This window comes from Alternaria alternata (assembly GCF_001642055.1).
Source record: "Alternaria alternata strain SRC1lrK2f unplaced genomic scaffold CC77scaffold_9, whole genome shotgun sequence".
Lineage (NCBI taxonomy): Eukaryota > Fungi > Ascomycota > Dothideomycetes > Pleosporales > Pleosporaceae > Alternaria > Alternaria alternata.
The window spans coordinates 1017848-1035898 of NW_017306198.1; the positions used below are offsets into that span (position 1 = coordinate 1017848).

Here is an 18051-nt window from a genome sequence, read left to right on the forward strand (position 1 = left end):
TGTTCGGTTTACTTCCGATCCTTGAACATTGACAGCGCAAATGAGATGTTTAGTGGTGATGTATTGCGAGCGCATTTGGCAAGTGCCAATTGCACGCGAATGAGTGTTTCTATCGATCTTGGTCACACATATCTAGGCTTACATGATCATGCTGTCTAATCTGCGAGAACCTTTGTCTTTCCACTACTCAGTTGTTGGCTCACTTGCCTTGCAGTTGCGGTTTCCTTCAGTGTGGCTCTAGACCTGTGTTTTACGTTCTAATGACCACCGCAAACACGTGAGCAAACGTGCCTTCCCTTATAGTTACACCACCTCTGCCCCACCAGGTCCTCCCCCACCTCACCACAGGCTCGACATTGGATGACCCAGTCATATGCACACACACAAAACATGGCAAGATACACCGTCAACGTTGCAGCAGGAGGCAGAAGGGCGAGCTTGCTCGTCGTGCTGTCGTCATCTCAGCTCTGCTCAGCCTTGCATGATAGTGTCACGTCGCGCCTGCCAGCCTTAGCCACAAAACTGGGCCTCACCGACGCGAAGCAACCCCAAATCACACTGCATTTGGAAAGGGATGACGGACCAATGCTGGATCTCGAGGACCTCCTCTCCGACGTCCTACCCGACCCCAAAGAGACTGTCTATGCGGTCATTGACGTAAGTGACCGTTAAAGCTAACCTCGTCACAAAAGAATGACAACCATCCCACATAACAAATACTGATTGTACCTCAGATACACGAGGAACAGTCCGCTTCCTCCACCCCACCACAATTGGCGACGTCTGGCGGATCGACAAAGACGCTGCGTATCCGCGTCGTTACCCCAGAGTCAGCTCAATCCAGAACTAATGTCGTCAACCCGATCTCGACACCCGTGTCGACTAAGTGCACCCTGAAGCATTTGAAAGGTCTCGTTCAAGAGCACTTGGGCTTTCCGATGGAAGAGGGCGACTGTCCTGCTCTAGAGTGCAATTGCAGCTTTGCTCGAAATATTGATGAGAATGCCGTTCTCAACGTCGATAGAACTGAAGACCACGATGCTCTCCATACAGCTATTCTTGTTCACTCCAACAACGTCGTAGTCGCCATTCCAGTCGATGACAACAAGCTCAGTACGATTCAGCGGGCAACGAACGGTTATATGGAGCGTATTCTAGAGCGGAAGCTGACCGACAAATTTACAAATGTATTAGGAGGTGTTGTGGACACAGGTGTGCAGCTTTCTGAAGACAAGAGCTATCTTAAACTCCCAATCATGGCCATTTGCTCGAAGCGATGCCATTCCCATCGTCAAGATCAAGGCCGACAAGCTGGGAATGACGCAGCTCAGCGAGAATTGGTCGTCGACATACACACATCAGAGTGCCCTCTCGAAATCACTGCACACAATGCCGACATTACCATTGAAGCGGCGCGACTGGAGGATTGCGCTGTCAATGGCATTATTGATATCTACGCCGTGCAGCGATGGACACTAGGTCAGAATGAACGCGCTGATCAAGGAAAAGCTGGCATCTTCAAGAAGTCAGAATCTTGGGAACACCACATCGGCCAGACTGACCGTGGGCTAGCCAGCCTCCTGTCGACCTTGCGTGTCTTCACCGAACTGACAGGGGATCAGAGCATGGAAGATGGCCAACGAGATTCGATCCTACATATGATCCATCTCTTGACACGATTTCCTCCTGCTGTCCGAGCCGCACACATCCTCATGCGTGGCGAGACTCCGGGACTCCCTGAGCGGGCTGCGTTAGCGCAGTGTTTATACGAGGTTCTCAAGAACGTCGTCCCTCTGCAAACTGTCCGCTCTGACCCGAAGCGATTCTTCGAAGGATCTCGTCTGCTTTTCGGTCTCATCCTAGAGAAGGCCAAGAACATGAAAATCAACTTGGAAGAAAGTTCCACGCTGCCATATATTGGGATGAAGGTTTATGATCCACGAAACCTAATCACTATGCACCCGGTACTTTCGGAGTCTGTCCAGACAATGTCTGGTCTCGTCGATGTTGGGTTTCACGAGGCTTTCGAGGAACAAGGACTTCTAAGCTGGATCAACAGAGACCGTTGCAAAGTGGTCTCAACAGTCGACTCAACATGGGATCGGATTGCTAAAGTTTCCGGTGGTACTAGAACACAAGCCTTAGTATTTGACCCCGATGCCGTTAGGACCAGCTCACGCTATGTGGACAGTAATGACGTCAAGAATGTCATTTCACCTGCGGAGTATGTTGACCTCACATACCTGGCCAACCTCTGCAGCCGCAACCAACTAAGTGTCATTCCGCCAGCTCGTCTGGCTTCTGCCTCTGCTCCCGTCTTGACTCTGGACAGAGATGGCTTCCTGGCTGTATACGTGGGGCGTGCAGGTTGTGCCGAGGCAGGCAGAGATATTCTCATGTTCCGGCCAGCTAGTATGCGTGAAGAAGAGGCCGTGGACGTTTCGATCATTACACAGTTATTGGAACCGATCCTTGCCCAACGCAAAGCTGATGGGTCCATTGTCTTTGAGGCCTATGGCGATAGTCATCGTAAATTGACTGCTCCGGACGAAATAACAATGATATGTGTCGACCTGTCATCAAGTATGGATGAGCGTTGCGGTTTCGATGACATACAGAACAGCGAAGATGCGGAAGAAGAGATGCAGGAACAGGTGCGGTCCACCGTAGCCCCCCCTCAAGCGCCGGTAGAAGAGAACAGTGCTTTCGATTTACCTGGCCCTGATGAGCTGAAAGAGTATATTCGCTCTCACGAATCGTACGACGACTTCATTGCTATCGTCGGCACGGGTAAAGATGATTACCACCGCCGTCAGAACGCCGAGAAGGTGTTCGAGATCCTCAAACAACTCCTCGATCAGCAGATAGAATCGAAGAGAAAACAATTGGAAGGTCTCAGGCAGCAGGCCAGCCAATATTACTATCGTACTCGATCGGAAATCATCGATCGCGATATGAACGTTCTCAATAATCGTTCCTTACGCTTGCAAAAGTACAGGAGCCTGCTTTGTGCATGGCTTATTGCTTGCCTCGGTAATGTGTCGGTATCGGATCCGCTAACATGGAGGCCAGGCGAGGCAATTCCCAAGCTACACAAGACTCTCTCTACCACTGAGAGCCCTGGATTTGAGGTACCGCCCGAGTATCATTGCCCCATCAGCAGTAATGTGATGGAAGATCCTGTGACTACTGTGGACGGGTTCACCTATGAGCGGAAAGAAATTGAACGGTGGTAAGTGGACATGTGACTTCCTTGTAGCCTCGCTTTGTATGAGTGCGTGTGATCAATTGCTTACCTAAATTTTCTCTAGGCTTCGGTTCAACGAGCGTTCGCCGTTTACAAACTTGATCCTTCCTAGCAACGATCTACGACCCAACGTACATATGCAGGAGCAGATTACTGCATACATGAATAGTTCTGACATCATGGCAAAGTATACGCAATCGGGCAACAGGACGAGACCCTCTTCCAGCACAATGCGGATCACTTTCAGATCACCACTCGAAACGCGATCGATGGACTTGCCACGCGAGTTGAAGGCAGCAGACCTATGGGAAATTGCCTTTCGTCTGACCAAGGGCCGCTACACGAGCTACGAGCTACGGCATCGAAATGTTCGGATCCCTGCAACTCAAGAACTCGCCGTCAATATGATCAATGCCGCCTACGAAGTGTTTATCACACCTCTGGAGCCGACGGCATCGAGTACGAGCAGTGGTCTTGAGGAACTGTGTCTCATCAAGGTATATCACAACTACTACCAGGACAGTGTTGTGTCATATTGGACACCGAAACAGACTACCAAAAGTCTAGCATCAGCTGTCTTCCGATATTATCGTCAGAGGTTCATGGACATGTCGACATACCACGTTGAACAGCCCTTCATCTTCTGGACCAGACTGCATGATACTGGGGACAACCACATTGCCGGTACACCAGTGTACGACCACTGGAGGTCGATGGCACCCTATTTCAACAGTACCGATTCGACTGGCAAGCTAGCAACAGAGAGTGTTGTTGACAAAAACTCCAACGACGACGTATCAGACGATACAGATCATGAACATACAGCGCTGGGTATTCGTCCTCTTGTATTCAAGGTATTTCTAGGAGGATCCCCACGCTCTAGTAAGAAGCGCGATACATTGAGCCGCCTAGACGTCCTGAAGTAGATGTTTGATGCCTACGTCAATCGTCTGCTTGCATATAACTTCCAGACACATCTTGGTTTGGTTACTTCCAGTAACAAGTCGTCCTTATCACAGAAAATTATGAATGCCGTCGAACAATTCCGTCACAAACTCAACAAAGTGAAAGCATCTGGGGACACGGCTATCTGGGACAGTATTGATCCACTTGTACCAAGCCTCAGGAACTTCGGGAAGTTCAGCAATATCATGATACAACAACCAAGTAAGGAAATCGCAGAGTTGTGAAGAATTCAAGGCGTTGACAAATGCCTTGGTAAACTTTGGGATCAGAGGCAGAGACGGTGGCATTGCTGAAGATGACGAAGGAGACGTGAGTACTGGAGACTGTGCTTCTGGCTCGTGTGGCTTGCTGAAGAAACTACGCAGACCTAGGCGACGACGTTGAGGCCGAGAGTTGTACGGCTGAGAAGACGTGGAAGTCGAAGGATATATGCTATCGGGTGGCGTGCGATGTGCCGATCGATACTTGTTGTGCATCCCGAGTATGGATGGCTTACGCTGTGGAAGCTTGTTTGGTGGATCCATTGGTGCTAGCAGTGAAATGGGGCCTGTCCGGTGCGGTTACAATACGGCTGAGGTGGAGCTGCGGTCAGTATGTAAACTCGATATGGCTTTCGTGTGGAGAAACGTCACTGCTATTCGTAAGCTTCAGTGTTCATGGGGTTCACTACCACATGAAAAGGATCTATTGACATGCAAAAGAAAGTTGAAAAAGACGTGACTGACCGCGCAGAAGCTCAACTCTATAATGAGGCTTGAGTAGTAGAGATTTGAGCCTCTCGCAAATACTTGCGGTTGCGACTGAAGTGGGGGACTCGCTTGTGCCAGGCTGAAAGTTTGATTAGAGGCGATGCAGATACGCAAACGCCTTTTATTACAGCTGAGTGAATGCTGATACTGCGCAGCTACTGCCTTCTTTCACCAATGAATCATTACGTCTACTTCGATATATCTCACGGGATTTACACGCGTAACGCGCTTTCAGCTTTCAAGCGTATAGTGTCGATTTTGTCTACAGCGGTCGCATTGCAGAGGCAGATATCGTGTCATAAGCTAGTGATAAAAAGGCAACCGCGTGCGCGTATTCTATGACCTAGTCTTCGTCGTGGCTTTGCTGCTCGTCGTCGTCAAAGACCTTTGGCAAATATAATTTGGTGTTTTCGTAAACCAGGAACGTGACGACAGTGGTTGGAATAACTCGCAGCGTATTGGGAATAACACTGTGAAGGTTAGCTTCGCTATACATCAGGTGTAGAATGCAGAGGAATTTCTTACCCTTTGTAGAACGCCAGGAATCCTTCGTTCTGGTAAGTCTTTCTAAGCACATCCAGCAGTCCGTTGTACTGCTGAGCGGCATTGTACTGTTGCAACCTCGCTCTTATTGGCTGATACGGATACGTGATCGCTCCAGCTAGTAGTTTGCTTCCGCCGCTCATGTAGACGTACTCCCAATTGCTTAGCTTATCTTGCCCGCCAATATGTGTTCCCCGTCTCTTCTTCATATTCTCATAAATGCTAAATTGTACTGCACCATGTAGTACACCCAGAGACGAAGGCAAAAAGCCTGCCCATAGCCCCGTCAATCCTCGAGTTTCGTATACGTGACGGAGACCAAAGGTCATCGACTTGTATGCAGAGGGATGATTCGCGCCGCGCTCAAGCATACGGGTTTTCACTACCCATATAGGGTTTGTGCAAGCTCCAGTGAGAAGGCCTAGCAAACGGTCAGTAAGGCACATCAGAGTACCGTTCCTCAACATACCAGCAATGATGCTCGCGGAAAAGAACTCAGCACTCCCAAGATGCTCTCCTTTTTGCCTTCTACTTTGGAATAGTTCTTTCAGATTGCCATAGAAGAGGAAGTACAAGCCCCAGCCTAGACTGTTGCCCAACAAGTTTGGCCATAGCCCTCTGTACAATGCGCGTACGCCCCCTTCGTCCTTGATGACGTTTCGAAGTATTCGATACGAGTCACCAGGTCGCGATCGGCTTTGTGTATTGAGCTGCAGTCGGTTCTTCAACAAGTCGAGTGGATGCGCGGCGAGGCAAGAGACGACACCGGCGCTGAATCCGGCTATACTCTCAACAAGAGATGCTGATAAAGGGCTCCTAGGCGCGTTTGCTCGTTTCGTTTTATCATTTTGCTCTACGGGTGGAAATGCGCGGGGCATTGCGGGCTCGGATGGTAGGCAGTCGAAACCGGCAAGAACATCCTCAGACTTGCTAGGATCAGGACGGCACTGTGTTGGTGGAGTGAAGGATGCTATATCATGGCTGCTGTCACGCGGTGGTGCAGACGCCGCCAACAATCGTGGGGGAGAGAAGTTATCGGATGTGGACTCGGTGGAAGCTTGGACCTGCCATCGGAACGACCCGCGGACAGCTCGCGTGGGCTACGTCATTTGGTGCATCGCCGCGCATTGCCGACATAGCAAGGCATGGAGCACACTGCGACGGTCTGCCGGGGCGGCACATATGAACCTCTTACACATAAAGACACGCAACGAACACTTAGCGGAAGTAAATGCTGCATTCACACTATAAATTAAACGTACATGACATACTCAGACTACACACCTGCCCCAAACTTCTGATCCGAGCAACAGGTCGAAGCAGCAGTGCTTTCAGGCTTCTTCTCCTCTCCAAACGCCAGGCGAGAAAGTTTATCTACCAATGTGCTGCCCTGCTTGACGCCGCTCGGAACGCTGCAATAGCTAGGGGGAACATCCATACAAGGGTTGCGTGTGAAGAAATTGCGAGGTCTCAGCAACAGCGTCATCGGCTCAGCAGGCATGATGGGGAAGTCTTCCGGCGATGGGAAATGTGTAATTCCGAATGTGTGCCACAAGACGACATCAGTATTGTCAAGGTTCTCGTGGGGGTTAGCCTCGATCCAGGCGGGGATGCCTTGAGACGGTTCGCCAGAGGTCTGCGGGACGTGACGGCCTGCTGGGTGGAGCTGCGTGTCATCGTCTACAAGACGTTAGTTTATGTCTTTGTACGCGATTTCCAGATGAGACCTACATTTGGTGACATGCACTGCATGTCTCGCAAAACCCGCTCTCTTCCACACCAAACTTCCGGGCTTGGGTAGCAGATCAGGCACTTCCCTGCTCACCAGCTTATAAGAAGCCGGCTTCTTACTATACGGGTTCAGCTTGTTGGTGTTGGCCATTTCCCATGTTCTGCTCGTGGCGCCATTGTAGTCAGTCGCCGCTTGCTCAGGGGTGCTGAGCTTTGTCTTCTTCGCGTAGAAGGCGTTGCCGTACTTGTTCTCCGCACTGCCGACTTCGCCTTCGCCACGTACTGCGTCCACCATAAACACAGTGTTCTCTGGGCCGTCCACGTTTGGATCTATGCGCATGCAGAACAAGTGCTGGTGGTTATGCGCATTCACGCCAGGGTAGACCTCCGTTCCCCAGCCTTTCAAATCTTCGCCCGGTAGCATCGCATATGTATTCAGAATTCCGGTAAGCTTAATCTCCAGTTGAATGGTTCCATCTAGATGGAAGATCCAGTATACGCAGTACTCGTAATTCGCAGCAGTGAAGATCTGTGAGATGATGAGTTTGCGAGCACGAGTGACAGTAACGCTATCATCGCGGAAATCTGTGTGCTTGAACAGAATACCGGCATCTTCTTCGTGAATGCAAATAGCGTTCTTAATGGTCGTTGCCTGGCCGGCGCGATTGACAAATGCTGCGTCCATGTAGTGGATTGCGCCCTTGCAATCACAGCCCAGGCTTAACGAGTTGGTCATGTATCCGCCACCATATTCTCCAAGGTCAAAGGCGTGTTTGCGCTGGTGTGGATGGTCTGGATTACCGTACGGCACCACCATCTCCGCAAGTGAGAGGCGCCAGAAGGTATCGCGAACAGTGCCTTTATCGTTGAACGTGATGTTGGACAGGACTAGGCCTTCGCGGTAGTTGAAGCCAATATGCAGCTTCCAGTTCGCCCAACTAATATATCGCCCATCAAGTTTGAATGAGACGCCTTCCGGCTGTGTGATGTTGATGGGTTTCAAATCGGTCTTAAACCCACCTTCAGCTTCGATAGCAGCTGCATGATAGTTGTTCGGTGGAGCCTGGTTGAGAGGTCTTCGGACTGGTGGAACATCAATGTGGATGATCTCTTGGGTGTCGGAGTTATAGATAGGGCAGAAATCCAACGGGTACGTGTATTGGCAGTCATCAACGTGTGGACGGTAGTACATGAGGGCTTGCTGAAGACGGACTTTGGTGCCGAAGCGTTCATCGTAGCCAATAGTCCACGGGTCGCAGTAGACCTTGTGCATGTCCTCCGGTGGGATACCGATTATGCCACATTGTTCGATAACCTTCGGATCTTTCCGCACAATCGTCTCTACTATTTGCAAATCCTCCATAGTAATCTGAATCTAGGTCAAAGGAGGGTCCCGTGCATTGAGTTTTCTTCCCAACTTACAAGTGGTTGCACGTCATCAGTCAATGCCCATGTGACAATCTTGCCTTCAGTCAAATCTGCATGTCCATCGTACACCTTGCTTCCGCGGCCAATGCAAACTACATCGGCAACTCGATGTGGTCGTGGTGTGTGCTCGGGATCTTTTAGCCATTTCATCATCTCTGCCTTACGCGGTTCCAACAACGTGATGGCGTTGAAGAACACATCGTTGTGCTCTTTTCTGATGATAGCGACTGCGCGCTCAATCTCGGATTCACTCAAAGGATCGAACGGGTGTGGAGGCTCTCCAATTCCCGTTATGTGTGACGCTGCTTGCTTCAGTCGATCGAGGGCCATTGCAGAGATGTGTTGTTGTAGAGGTCGTTGAGGCAGACTTACTGTTCGAAGCTATCAGGGTCCAGCGGGGTCTTTATACTTTCGTGACAGATCAATGACCCAACGGCTCAGCAGCGCGATCTCAAACGTATGTCTATTGACTCAACCGCTGCTCGTTCGCCAATCAGATAAGTCATTGTTGCATTAAAATATTTCCAACTGTCAACTGGCGGTCTCAAACGCTGTTATCGACGCGATAAGCAGAGGCCGCGGGACTATCGCGCCAGTTTCAGTTAGTCTGCCCCACTTCTCCACGCACGTCGCCCTCTGGGCAATTCAGTTTGATGCATCGCTTGTGCAATAGCTACCATCTTTGGACGCTGTCTGTTATATCACGTTATTTTCATAAGAGTAATGAGTGCTATCGCGGCATCTTGAAGCGGTAGGTCCAACCGACAGAACATTGTGGGTAGACGGTCATGACGTCTCGTGTCGGACAAGAAGGTCCGATTCTTCGGCCTGTCAAGTCCGCTATCGCAGATTCAGAATACAGCAAAGCAACTACATGAGACTCTTCAGGATACGGATCGGAAGGTAGACCTGAACATGGTCTTGTAACGTGGACATAGTCGCTAACTTTGATTACAGACCTTGTAACATGACGGATCCAAGCTGCGTCCTCGAGCAAACATCTCTTCATAATAAAGCCAGGAGGCTACAAACACCAGTCATATGGTACTCCCTACCCTTCTGCATCCGTCTCCGTCTCTTCGCCATGTTTTCTTTCGACTCTACTTCTTCAATCGCATCATCGTCTTCATCAGTCTCCTCGCTACATTCATCGCTCAAGAACTCTCTCACTTACAAGGGACCACCAAAGGTGCGAACGATCTATCCGAACTCCATATCTCCCGGGTCTACTTCCTCGCAGACATCAAATCGAGCGTTCTTAGAAGCCTGGAAGATATTTTGTGCATCGTTATATTCCGTCTCTGAGAATCGACTATTACCTCGAACTCGGGATGATACCGAAATCTGACGCGTCCCAGCGCAGACTCACAATATCTTAATGAAAGGGTCAAGAGTCTCCATATCCCTCTTGTCTCGCTGTGGCGTAAACTGTTGAACACGAAAGGCGCTCATATGCCATGAGATGGAGTTCCGCTTAGAGGTTTAGGAACGGTGAGTGGTTGGCAGTCCTGTAAGAATGCAAGGCTGCTTGCGATATCAGTACTGCAAACACAAGGTACCACCTGCGCTCTATCTCGTACCAACAACAAACGTGCGATGTCTCTTCAGAAAGTCAAGCGATATAATGAGTTCTGTACAGTACCAATCCTCTTCTTACTGATATCATACTACAGTGCTGAAGTCTACTAACAACGATTCTGGGGAGAGGTATCAAGCTTCGGACTTGGTACTTCATCATCGAGGCGATGCGTTACTCCCGGACACAAGATACTAACCTTGTTTCACACCTCACCTTGTCAACGTGACTTTCCAGGTTGTCGTAAAGTTCATTCCAACTATCGAGTGAGGATGTCAGCGGAGAGGACTTCAGACTGCTCTTCGGAACAAGTGCTTCACATTGGATTTTACTATTGGCTCTGAGGGGACATATCTTCCCCAAGAAAGAATGGTGGTGAGCTTCCTGAAAACTGGCCTTGTCTCCGAAACCACAACAAGGTTTTCAACATTCGCAGCAGAGACCAGTCTAACACGAATGACGAGTGTTATTCGTCACTCGTTGCGCGACTGATAACACCCGTGGAGTGTAGGATGAAGACTCGATGACGCCACTCGATCACGATGGCCATAATAGGCCATCAATAAACTATTGGAAAAAAGAAGAAGAAGAAAGTTTGCCAATCTTTCCAGATATTCGTCGAGGACATTGCAGTCGCGGATCTGCGACAGGTCATGAGACGATGTTTAGAATTTACAGGTCTTTCTAGTCTCCCTCTTGATCGACTTGGTTGTCCTCAGACCAGGTTGCTGGATTTTCCTGGAACACATTGGGGAAGACATCGAAATCGGCCTCGACCGGCAAAGATCTGCCCGGTGCTGCCAAGTAAGTGACGTCACACGGCTCAGGTACACCCAACCTGCCCCTTTAGTCTAGCTTTCCCCATACAACCTACCTAAGCGCCCGCCTGCAGGGACCATCCGTGACTCTACAAACAACTACCCTCCATCTGGTTAATACGACACCACGGCATGGTGGTGCTAGAATACTGAGTATATTTGCCGAGGCTAACGCTTCAGATCTTTAGACCCACGGCAGGCGAACACGAGACCTCAAAACCACGCTTGACACCGGCAACGAGGACGATCAGGATACCTTCCCCCGGAGGAACGGCGGTAAGCGCGTGACTTTAGACTACTGTGTTGACCGCAACAGAGCCCTGAGTGGTGAGGGCGAATACCAGGCAAGCGGCTCGAGATTAATTCTGCCAACTAAAGTGTAGTCTGCATCTTGGCCATCTGGGGTAGCATTCATCTAGAACGCTGGTGCATGAGACCGCGGAGTGAAGCTTGATTATCGAGCAAGCGTTACCTAGTGATATCGCAGGAGGCATGCATGCCCGACTGGCGCCATGTAGCAGCCGTTGGGTTGTCAACCAGGCAGCCTTTCCACAAGCATGACTTGCAGACTTGCACATTCTTCGCTGTCGATACAAAACCGTTTTGAAACCTAAACGCCATGACGGCCCGCCGCGGAAGGACAGAGCCGGTGACCGAGTACGAACACTCATGGTAATCGTGCTAATAATGGTGGTCGCCGACATTACCCAGATGAGAAGCTGAGAGAAAGTAATGAGTTTGGTACATTATCTCATAATAGTATCGACTTGGTCAAACCGCCAGTATTGCATCTTTCTCGGAAGCTTTTGTTTTGACGGCAAGTAGCAAAAAGGTGTCCAAATTAGCGAGGTGTGTCTACTATTTGAGCAAAGATCCGCGCAACGGGCCGCTATGTGGGTGGTGAAGGAGAAACTCTCAGACCTCCAGTTCTTGTAATAGCTTATTTCCGCTTCTGGTTTTGAAACCGCCTCAGTTCGGTTAGGCCATCGCAATTTCCACGCCTCTTGCTAGTAGCGAATAAGAGCTATTCTACATTCACTGCTCTTCGAACTTGGATTTAGCCGAAAGATTTGTTACACCTCCTTCTTCTTACGGTCTTAACTTGGTCGCTGACTGTACGTGTACCAGAATATCTTTAGCCCCTTCCTAACTCTTCCGAACCTCACGAAGCTGTGGTGGTGTCAGGCGACGAGGCAAATCGCCAGTGAACGAGCCGTGTCGCTCCACCTCGCACTGTCTTCGTGGTCGCCTGATCCTGCTAGCAGCGTACTATACATCAACTTCATGACTACTACAGCTGATCTTCGTGAAGGAGAACGAACGATGTCACTCCATTGCCTGCTTTCATACGACGTTATGAGCTCTACCCTGGTCTACTTCAGCGGCTTACAGGATATCCAGAAGATCCTCGGACGATGTGGTCCATTCTGGGGGCTAGCAACCCCATCATGATTCGCAAACTCGAACACCGGACCGGTGAAGTATCTTAGATTGCATGGCCGGCCTTGCGCCTCTTTCGTCAGCCAGGAGCCCCTTTGGCAATTTGCCCCATGTGGATTCACGATGTGGTGTCTTCGTGCCGCTTAGCACGATCAGTCGAAGATCCGTGAAAAAGTTATATAGTCCTCCAGTTGCACAGTGTAACAGTCAAGCAATTGGACATTCATTCCAGCAGTTCAAGTCCGAGCACCCTTTCCTGTTTCAGGTGGGAAAAAGCAACTTCTCTTCTATACTTAGATACCCCATATTCAACCCCGCCTCATCATGAAGAGTACAACTCTTCTAACCTGTCTGTTTGCAGCCGGTGTTCAGGCTTGGATGCCTGCGGACCGCGAACTTCCAGCCTTCAACCGCACCAGCAACTATTTGAGCAAACGTGCCCATTCACTTCCGAGTTGGAAGATTCGTGGAGTCAACCTTGGCGGTTGGCTACTGTCAGAGCCATGGATGATGAACCAAGAGTGGTCAGACATGGGCTGTGGTGACTCCTGCTCCGAATTCGACTGTGTCAACAAGCTTGGCCAGTCTCAAGCAAACACTGCTTTCAACGGTCATTACTCTCGCTGGATCACTCCAAGCATGATACAAGATATCCATAATGCTGGTCTGAACACCATTCGTATTCCAATCGGATACTGGAGTCTTCACAGCCTGGTAGGCAGCGGCGAGCATTTCCCTGAGATGGATCTGAAGTACCTTGATGCCGTTATCCAGAAAGCTGCGGATCTGGGTATGTTCGTGGTCATTGACCTACACGGTGCGCCTGGTTCGCAAAAGGTGGGCGATGCGTTCACTGGGCAGGTAAGTCTTCGAGTACTAGATCTATCTTGAGTCAATGCTTATGTCTATTGCAGTGTCTTCCTGAAGCATACCTTCCAGGCTTCTTCTCCCAAGCCAATTACGACCGCGCTACAAAGTGGCTCGACTGGATGACCAAACGTATTCATAACACTCCTTCATATAGAGCCACTGTCGGTATCATCGAGGTCGTCAACGAGCCGCAGACCTCACGTGACAAAGGTGGTATGCCACAGGCTGAGAAAGATACCTTGACGCAAAAATACTACCCACAAGCTCTTGCTGCTGTCCGCAACGCTGAGAATTCCTTGGGTATCTCCGATGACCAGCGCCTTCACGTCCAATTTATGGATTCACAATGGGGTGCCGGCAATCCCAAGTCCAACCTCCCATCAGACTCCAAGATAATCTTTGATGATCACAACTACGTCGGCGGAGCGGTAACCTCCAACAACCCCAGCGCCACCCAAGGTGACTACATGTACTACACGTGCTACACGGACAACCGCCAGACCGATGGCGATAACCCCAAGATCGTGCAAGAGTGGAGTCTTACCGTTGCCAATGAGTACACTACCGAATTTGACTGGAAGAACGATAACAACATTCCGTTCTACAAGCAGTGGTTCATCGCTCAGCAGAGACTCTATGAGAAGACCAACGGCTGGATCTTCTGGACATGGAGGACACAACTCAATGACCCACGATGGGATTACAGTTACCTGGTCTACAAGCAATGGGTTCCGACCTCCGCGGCAGGACTAGACGCTAGTGCAAACCAAGACGTCTGCAAGACGTACTTTGGCAAAAGAAGGAGGTCATGGGGAAGAAAGTAGGATTTTGATAATGCCTCCTCGTGCTTGCGGTTCCGCGCATGAAGGGGGTCAGTCTGAGTTTTTTCCATTTTCTAGTGCTTAGTCGACCACGACACGATTAGCAACATTCTTCTTGTTACGATACTTTACCTTTAAGCCATAGTTTATATTACCGCATCATCGAATGATGTTGCTTCATTACATTTCTAAACGACCATATTGCAAGCGCGATTATAGTGATATTCTCCTTACTCCAAGATATCGCCACAACGCCAAGTATGTAGGCATCTCATGCCAAGGTAATCGCGACTCCTAAAACCCAATGAACGAGCGGTGAGACTGCACCGTGTGATCCTTTTTCGTGCGACGGCCGGTCGCGATCGACAAAGAGTGCATGTCGAAGTTCTAACTCTTTCTCGCAGATCGAAGAGGTCAGGCGACTGAGGAGGGTTGTGCTAGCGGCAACGGTAGAGTGCCGACGTTGACCGTTTAGAGAGGTTGAATGTTTATGTCAGCTAGTGTAACGGACGGGGCTACAAATCATAAGTGAAACGTTAGCATTAAAGTTGGAAACAAATGGACGTAGTCAAGATTGAGGATGAGTTATAGGGGTGTCTATTGAAAGCACTTACTTATGGGAGCGAATGCATATACATTATAGTACCATGCCTGCCTTGCAGAAGTGTTCTTAGTAATCACACTGAAGCCCGGACAAAAGTCGTCAATAGCATCTCTAGTCATTAGTTTGGTGGGATACGTTTTTGTGGCCCGCCTGGTGAATCTGAAAGCGGCTAAGCTTTTGCCCTCTTTTAATTGGTCACGGAAGCATGTCGTTGCGATTACCCTAAGGTAAATATTCAATTCAACTCTGCATGGAGGAATCGCAGAGTGCTGCATTTAACACCAACCCAGGCCTTGCAGGCGGTATATCACCCAATAACGCCAGTATTGCAAACCCAGGAATGCGGAAGCAAGAACGCCAACCTAATCCAATCAACACCGATCCATGGTTGCGTCCGCGACCCTAAAGTACAAGGAATTAAGAGATATTAACAGGCCGTGACAAGCACGGTTAGTCGTTAGTCGTGACTTCAGAGACGTCATGAACGCATAGGTAAGTAATCAAGATGTCCGAAAAGCAAGAACGGTCAGGCTAGCTGACGCTCTGTGAGAGTGCTGAAGATAGATGTGACGCAAACTTGGCGTCAATGCCGTCTTCCTGTACACCAAGGCCAAGACCTATGCCACTATCGTCGTGGTTCGGCTCTTGTTGTGAAGGATTCATGTCGTACTCGTACTGAAAGCTCATGTTGTATTGTGATGATGGTTGAGCAAATCGTCCAGCATTGACTGATGGTCTTGCGTTAGTCAACTACCATGTGAGGCCATGTTGTGAGCGGAAAAACTCACCTTCCTGATTTGACCCGGCATCCTGGATTGTGACATGGCTAGCGTTGGAGATGAAAGACTGATCTGGGCCGAAGTCGGCTTCCAAGCTGCTATACCGGCTTTCGTTGTTGCTACCGCTGCCGCCGTTGGTCATGGTGGCATTGAGAGAATCACCAATTACAGGTGAGTAGTTGGAGGAGCTCCAGTCTGGCGGTGCATGACCGAGGAAACCACCTATCGATGCTAACCATTGTGCCATTTCGTCCACGAAGACCTTGGTAAGCCACCAACCTTGGAAACTGATGCCATTCTCGACAGTGATCTCCCGTATGGCAGCTGAACCAAGTGCACTAATGCAGTGCATTATTGTACGAGCGTGTGCACCAGGGAAGCGGGACGGTAGACGTGTTAGAAAAGCGGCGATGCGATCAATGACTGATTCTGATGGATCGGCGGGTGGGTCAGGGTACGCTGCACGATGTATCGAACCGGAAGGCAGCTGGATCTCCTGTGGGAGGGGACCCAGCATCAATCGGATCTCAGTGGTTAGGATGTTGTAAACTTCTTCGTGTGCACAAGACGCAGGTAACTCATTCGCAATGATGCGTTTGATGTTAACGTGTTGGAGCCAGTCGGCAAACATCTGAGTGCGGTGGCTCTCTGCGGTGAGCATGACGGCTGCCGCGTGCGCAGCGGAATTGACGCGGAGCATCTGTCGGAGAAGGTGGGCGAACAGTGTAGCAGGTTCAAGTTTTGCCTCGAGTACATGTACGGGGAGGGACGCGAACTTGGCAGTAATGTGTGCGTGCAACGTCTTCGCAACGTTGTCGAGGAATTTCAGAACTGGCGGCGGCGCCACTTGGAGAGTCAGCTGAGAGACATTGCGGATCATCTTCTGGTACATCATCCAGTCGCACTCCTTGATCCACGGCGCCAGTTCGGGCGAAGCAAAGAGCTTCTGCACCGGTACAGTCAATGTCCCATGGAAAGTACCAAAGAGGCGGAAGAATTGCTTCTCCTTGCAGTAGCGCACTGAGTCCACCAACGAGACAACATGCGATCGGTACATAGCAACAAGGTTGTCGGCAGAATCGGGATCGGTGCGTGCTGGTAAGTATGGTTTGATATCCGGCAACTCCACCACGAATGCATCAGGGGCTTCGAGGATGTCTGCTGTTGGGAATTTGAGCTCGTGCTCGTACGAAATTTTGGTACGTGTATGCGAAGGGTGGAACTGAGACGAGTAGATGTCGGTAAATAGAACGCCGCGCGATGAGGCCGGAGTGTAATAGCTACTCTGTGACTCCACACGTGCTTCTCGTGGAGGAAACTGTGCGCTGTCCGCAGGTAGTCGTGGGATGGCACTAGAGGTTGTTAGCATATACACGGACATGGTACATTGAATGGACGTACTCCATATTGAGTCTCGGTGTCCCTGAAGCCTGACGCTTCAAGGCATGGTGCGCAGCAGGACCGTTGCTGCCCCGACGTGCCTCTTCACCGTTGTCGTTGTCGTTGATGAGCTCAAGATCGACGTAGTGGTACTTGGACTCTCCGCGAACACCGAGGCGCCTAGTCTGAATACCAGGGAAAATGACGCGAACGAGCTTGCCAAAAGACGCCGGATTCAGGGGGATAACGCGATCAGTACCGCAGCGCTCTGCGTACTTGGAGTAGACGCGGTTGCGTGGGACCGATGTCTTCGCGACACGACAGACGGACTGTAACCTGGGAAGCGTTAGCACATTTCCAAGATGGACGCGTAATACCTACCATAACATGGCGAATAGCTGTTTAGACTTTTCTGCCTTGGATGTTCGATCATTTTGGATAACCTCAGCTGCAACCTCCTTCAGGTTACGGCCTTCATTCTGGTTCAACAGCTGGCGCAATTCCTTGTCATTGGTAGCTGCGCCTGAGGTTGACGGCCTCTTCTTCTTGTCTTCGGTATCCATCGGTGGCGCCATGAAGCTGTGTTGCTGTGAATGCTGTGAATGTTGGGAGAGGGAATTCTGGTAGGCGTGGTGGTCTGGCTGGGCGGGCTGGGCGCTCAATTGGGGGTGGCTCGCGGTCGGGTCGGCTGGATAGCCAAGGTACTGCTGGACACTCTCCAAACTCATGTTGATAAGCTGGTCCTGCGCGCTGACTTGTTGTGCAGCCTGAAGCAGAGCAGGCTGTAGTGCTTCACTGGTCGTGAATGGAGCATGGTACTGTGGTTGTTGGGGAAATTGGCTGGGCCGCGGCTGTTGTGGTTGCTGGAATTGCTCGAATGAATGTACGCTCGTCGTCGACGCGCGAGAAAGAGGGCGATTACTTCTAGTAGACATTGACGTATTTGATCGTGATCGGCGGATGTCGGTCATGATGCGGATGCCGGCTGGCAGATTTTCCGTCTGTTTACACCAAAACAATGCGATAGCAACGGCGCGGAGATGGCGACAACACAGGCGAGAGAGTGTACAGAACAAGCGACGAGAACTCTAGGGATACC

General features: G+C 50.3%; 5 protein-coding genes across 5 annotated transcripts; 2 read left to right on the top strand and 3 right to left on the bottom strand.

Annotated features, from left to right (window-relative positions):
• Positions 1 to 390: 390 nt before the first annotated feature.
• Positions 391 to 4173, top strand: CC77DRAFT_1061033 (hypothetical protein; the record flags this gene model as incomplete). Its single annotated transcript, XM_018528385.1, has 3 exons — positions 391 to 657; positions 735 to 3232; positions 3312 to 4173. 3 exons carry the CDS (start codon positions 391 to 393, stop codon positions 4171 to 4173), a joined length of 3627 nt encoding a protein of 1208 aa, XP_018386769.1.
• CC77DRAFT_1020137 (hypothetical protein) lies at positions 3935 to 5070 on the bottom strand. Its single transcript, XM_018524985.1, has 2 exons — positions 4939 to 5070; positions 3935 to 4844 (listed from the first exon to the last, which is right to left on the bottom strand). The coding sequence occupies exon 2, from the start codon at positions 4735 to 4737 to the stop codon at positions 4261 to 4263; it is 477 nt and encodes a 158-aa protein (XP_018386770.1). The 5' UTR covers positions 4738 to 4844; positions 4939 to 5070; the 3' UTR covers positions 3935 to 4260.
• Positions 5071 to 5305: 235 nt separating this feature from the next.
• Positions 5306 to 8994, bottom strand: CC77DRAFT_1030936 (hypothetical protein; the record flags this gene model as incomplete). The annotated part of the gene is made up of 6 exons (XM_018526622.1): positions 5306 to 5432; positions 5488 to 6435; position 6722; positions 6790 to 7185; positions 7237 to 8605; positions 8659 to 8994. The coding sequence occupies 6 exons, from the start codon at positions 8992 to 8994 to the stop codon at positions 5306 to 5308; spliced, it is 3177 nt and encodes a 1058-aa protein (XP_018386771.1).
• Positions 8995 to 12718: 3724 nt separating this feature from the next.
• On the top strand, positions 12719 to 14206 carry CC77DRAFT_1020140 (glucan 1,3-beta-glucosidase precursor). The gene is made up of 2 exons (XM_018524986.1): positions 12719 to 13380; positions 13431 to 14206. The coding sequence occupies exons 1-2, from the start codon at positions 12823 to 12825 to the stop codon at positions 14190 to 14192; spliced, it is 1320 nt and encodes a 439-aa protein (XP_018386772.1). The 5' UTR covers positions 12719 to 12822; the 3' UTR covers positions 14193 to 14206.
• Positions 14207 to 15324: 1118 nt separating this feature from the next.
• Positions 15325 to 17923, bottom strand: CC77DRAFT_934890 (hypothetical protein; the record flags this gene model as incomplete). The annotated part of the gene is made up of 4 exons (XM_018534403.1): positions 15325 to 15521; positions 15582 to 16924; positions 16974 to 17288; positions 17334 to 17923. The coding sequence occupies 4 exons, from the start codon at positions 17921 to 17923 to the stop codon at positions 15325 to 15327; spliced, it is 2445 nt and encodes an 814-aa protein (XP_018386773.1).
• Positions 17924 to 18051: the final 128 nt, after the last annotated feature.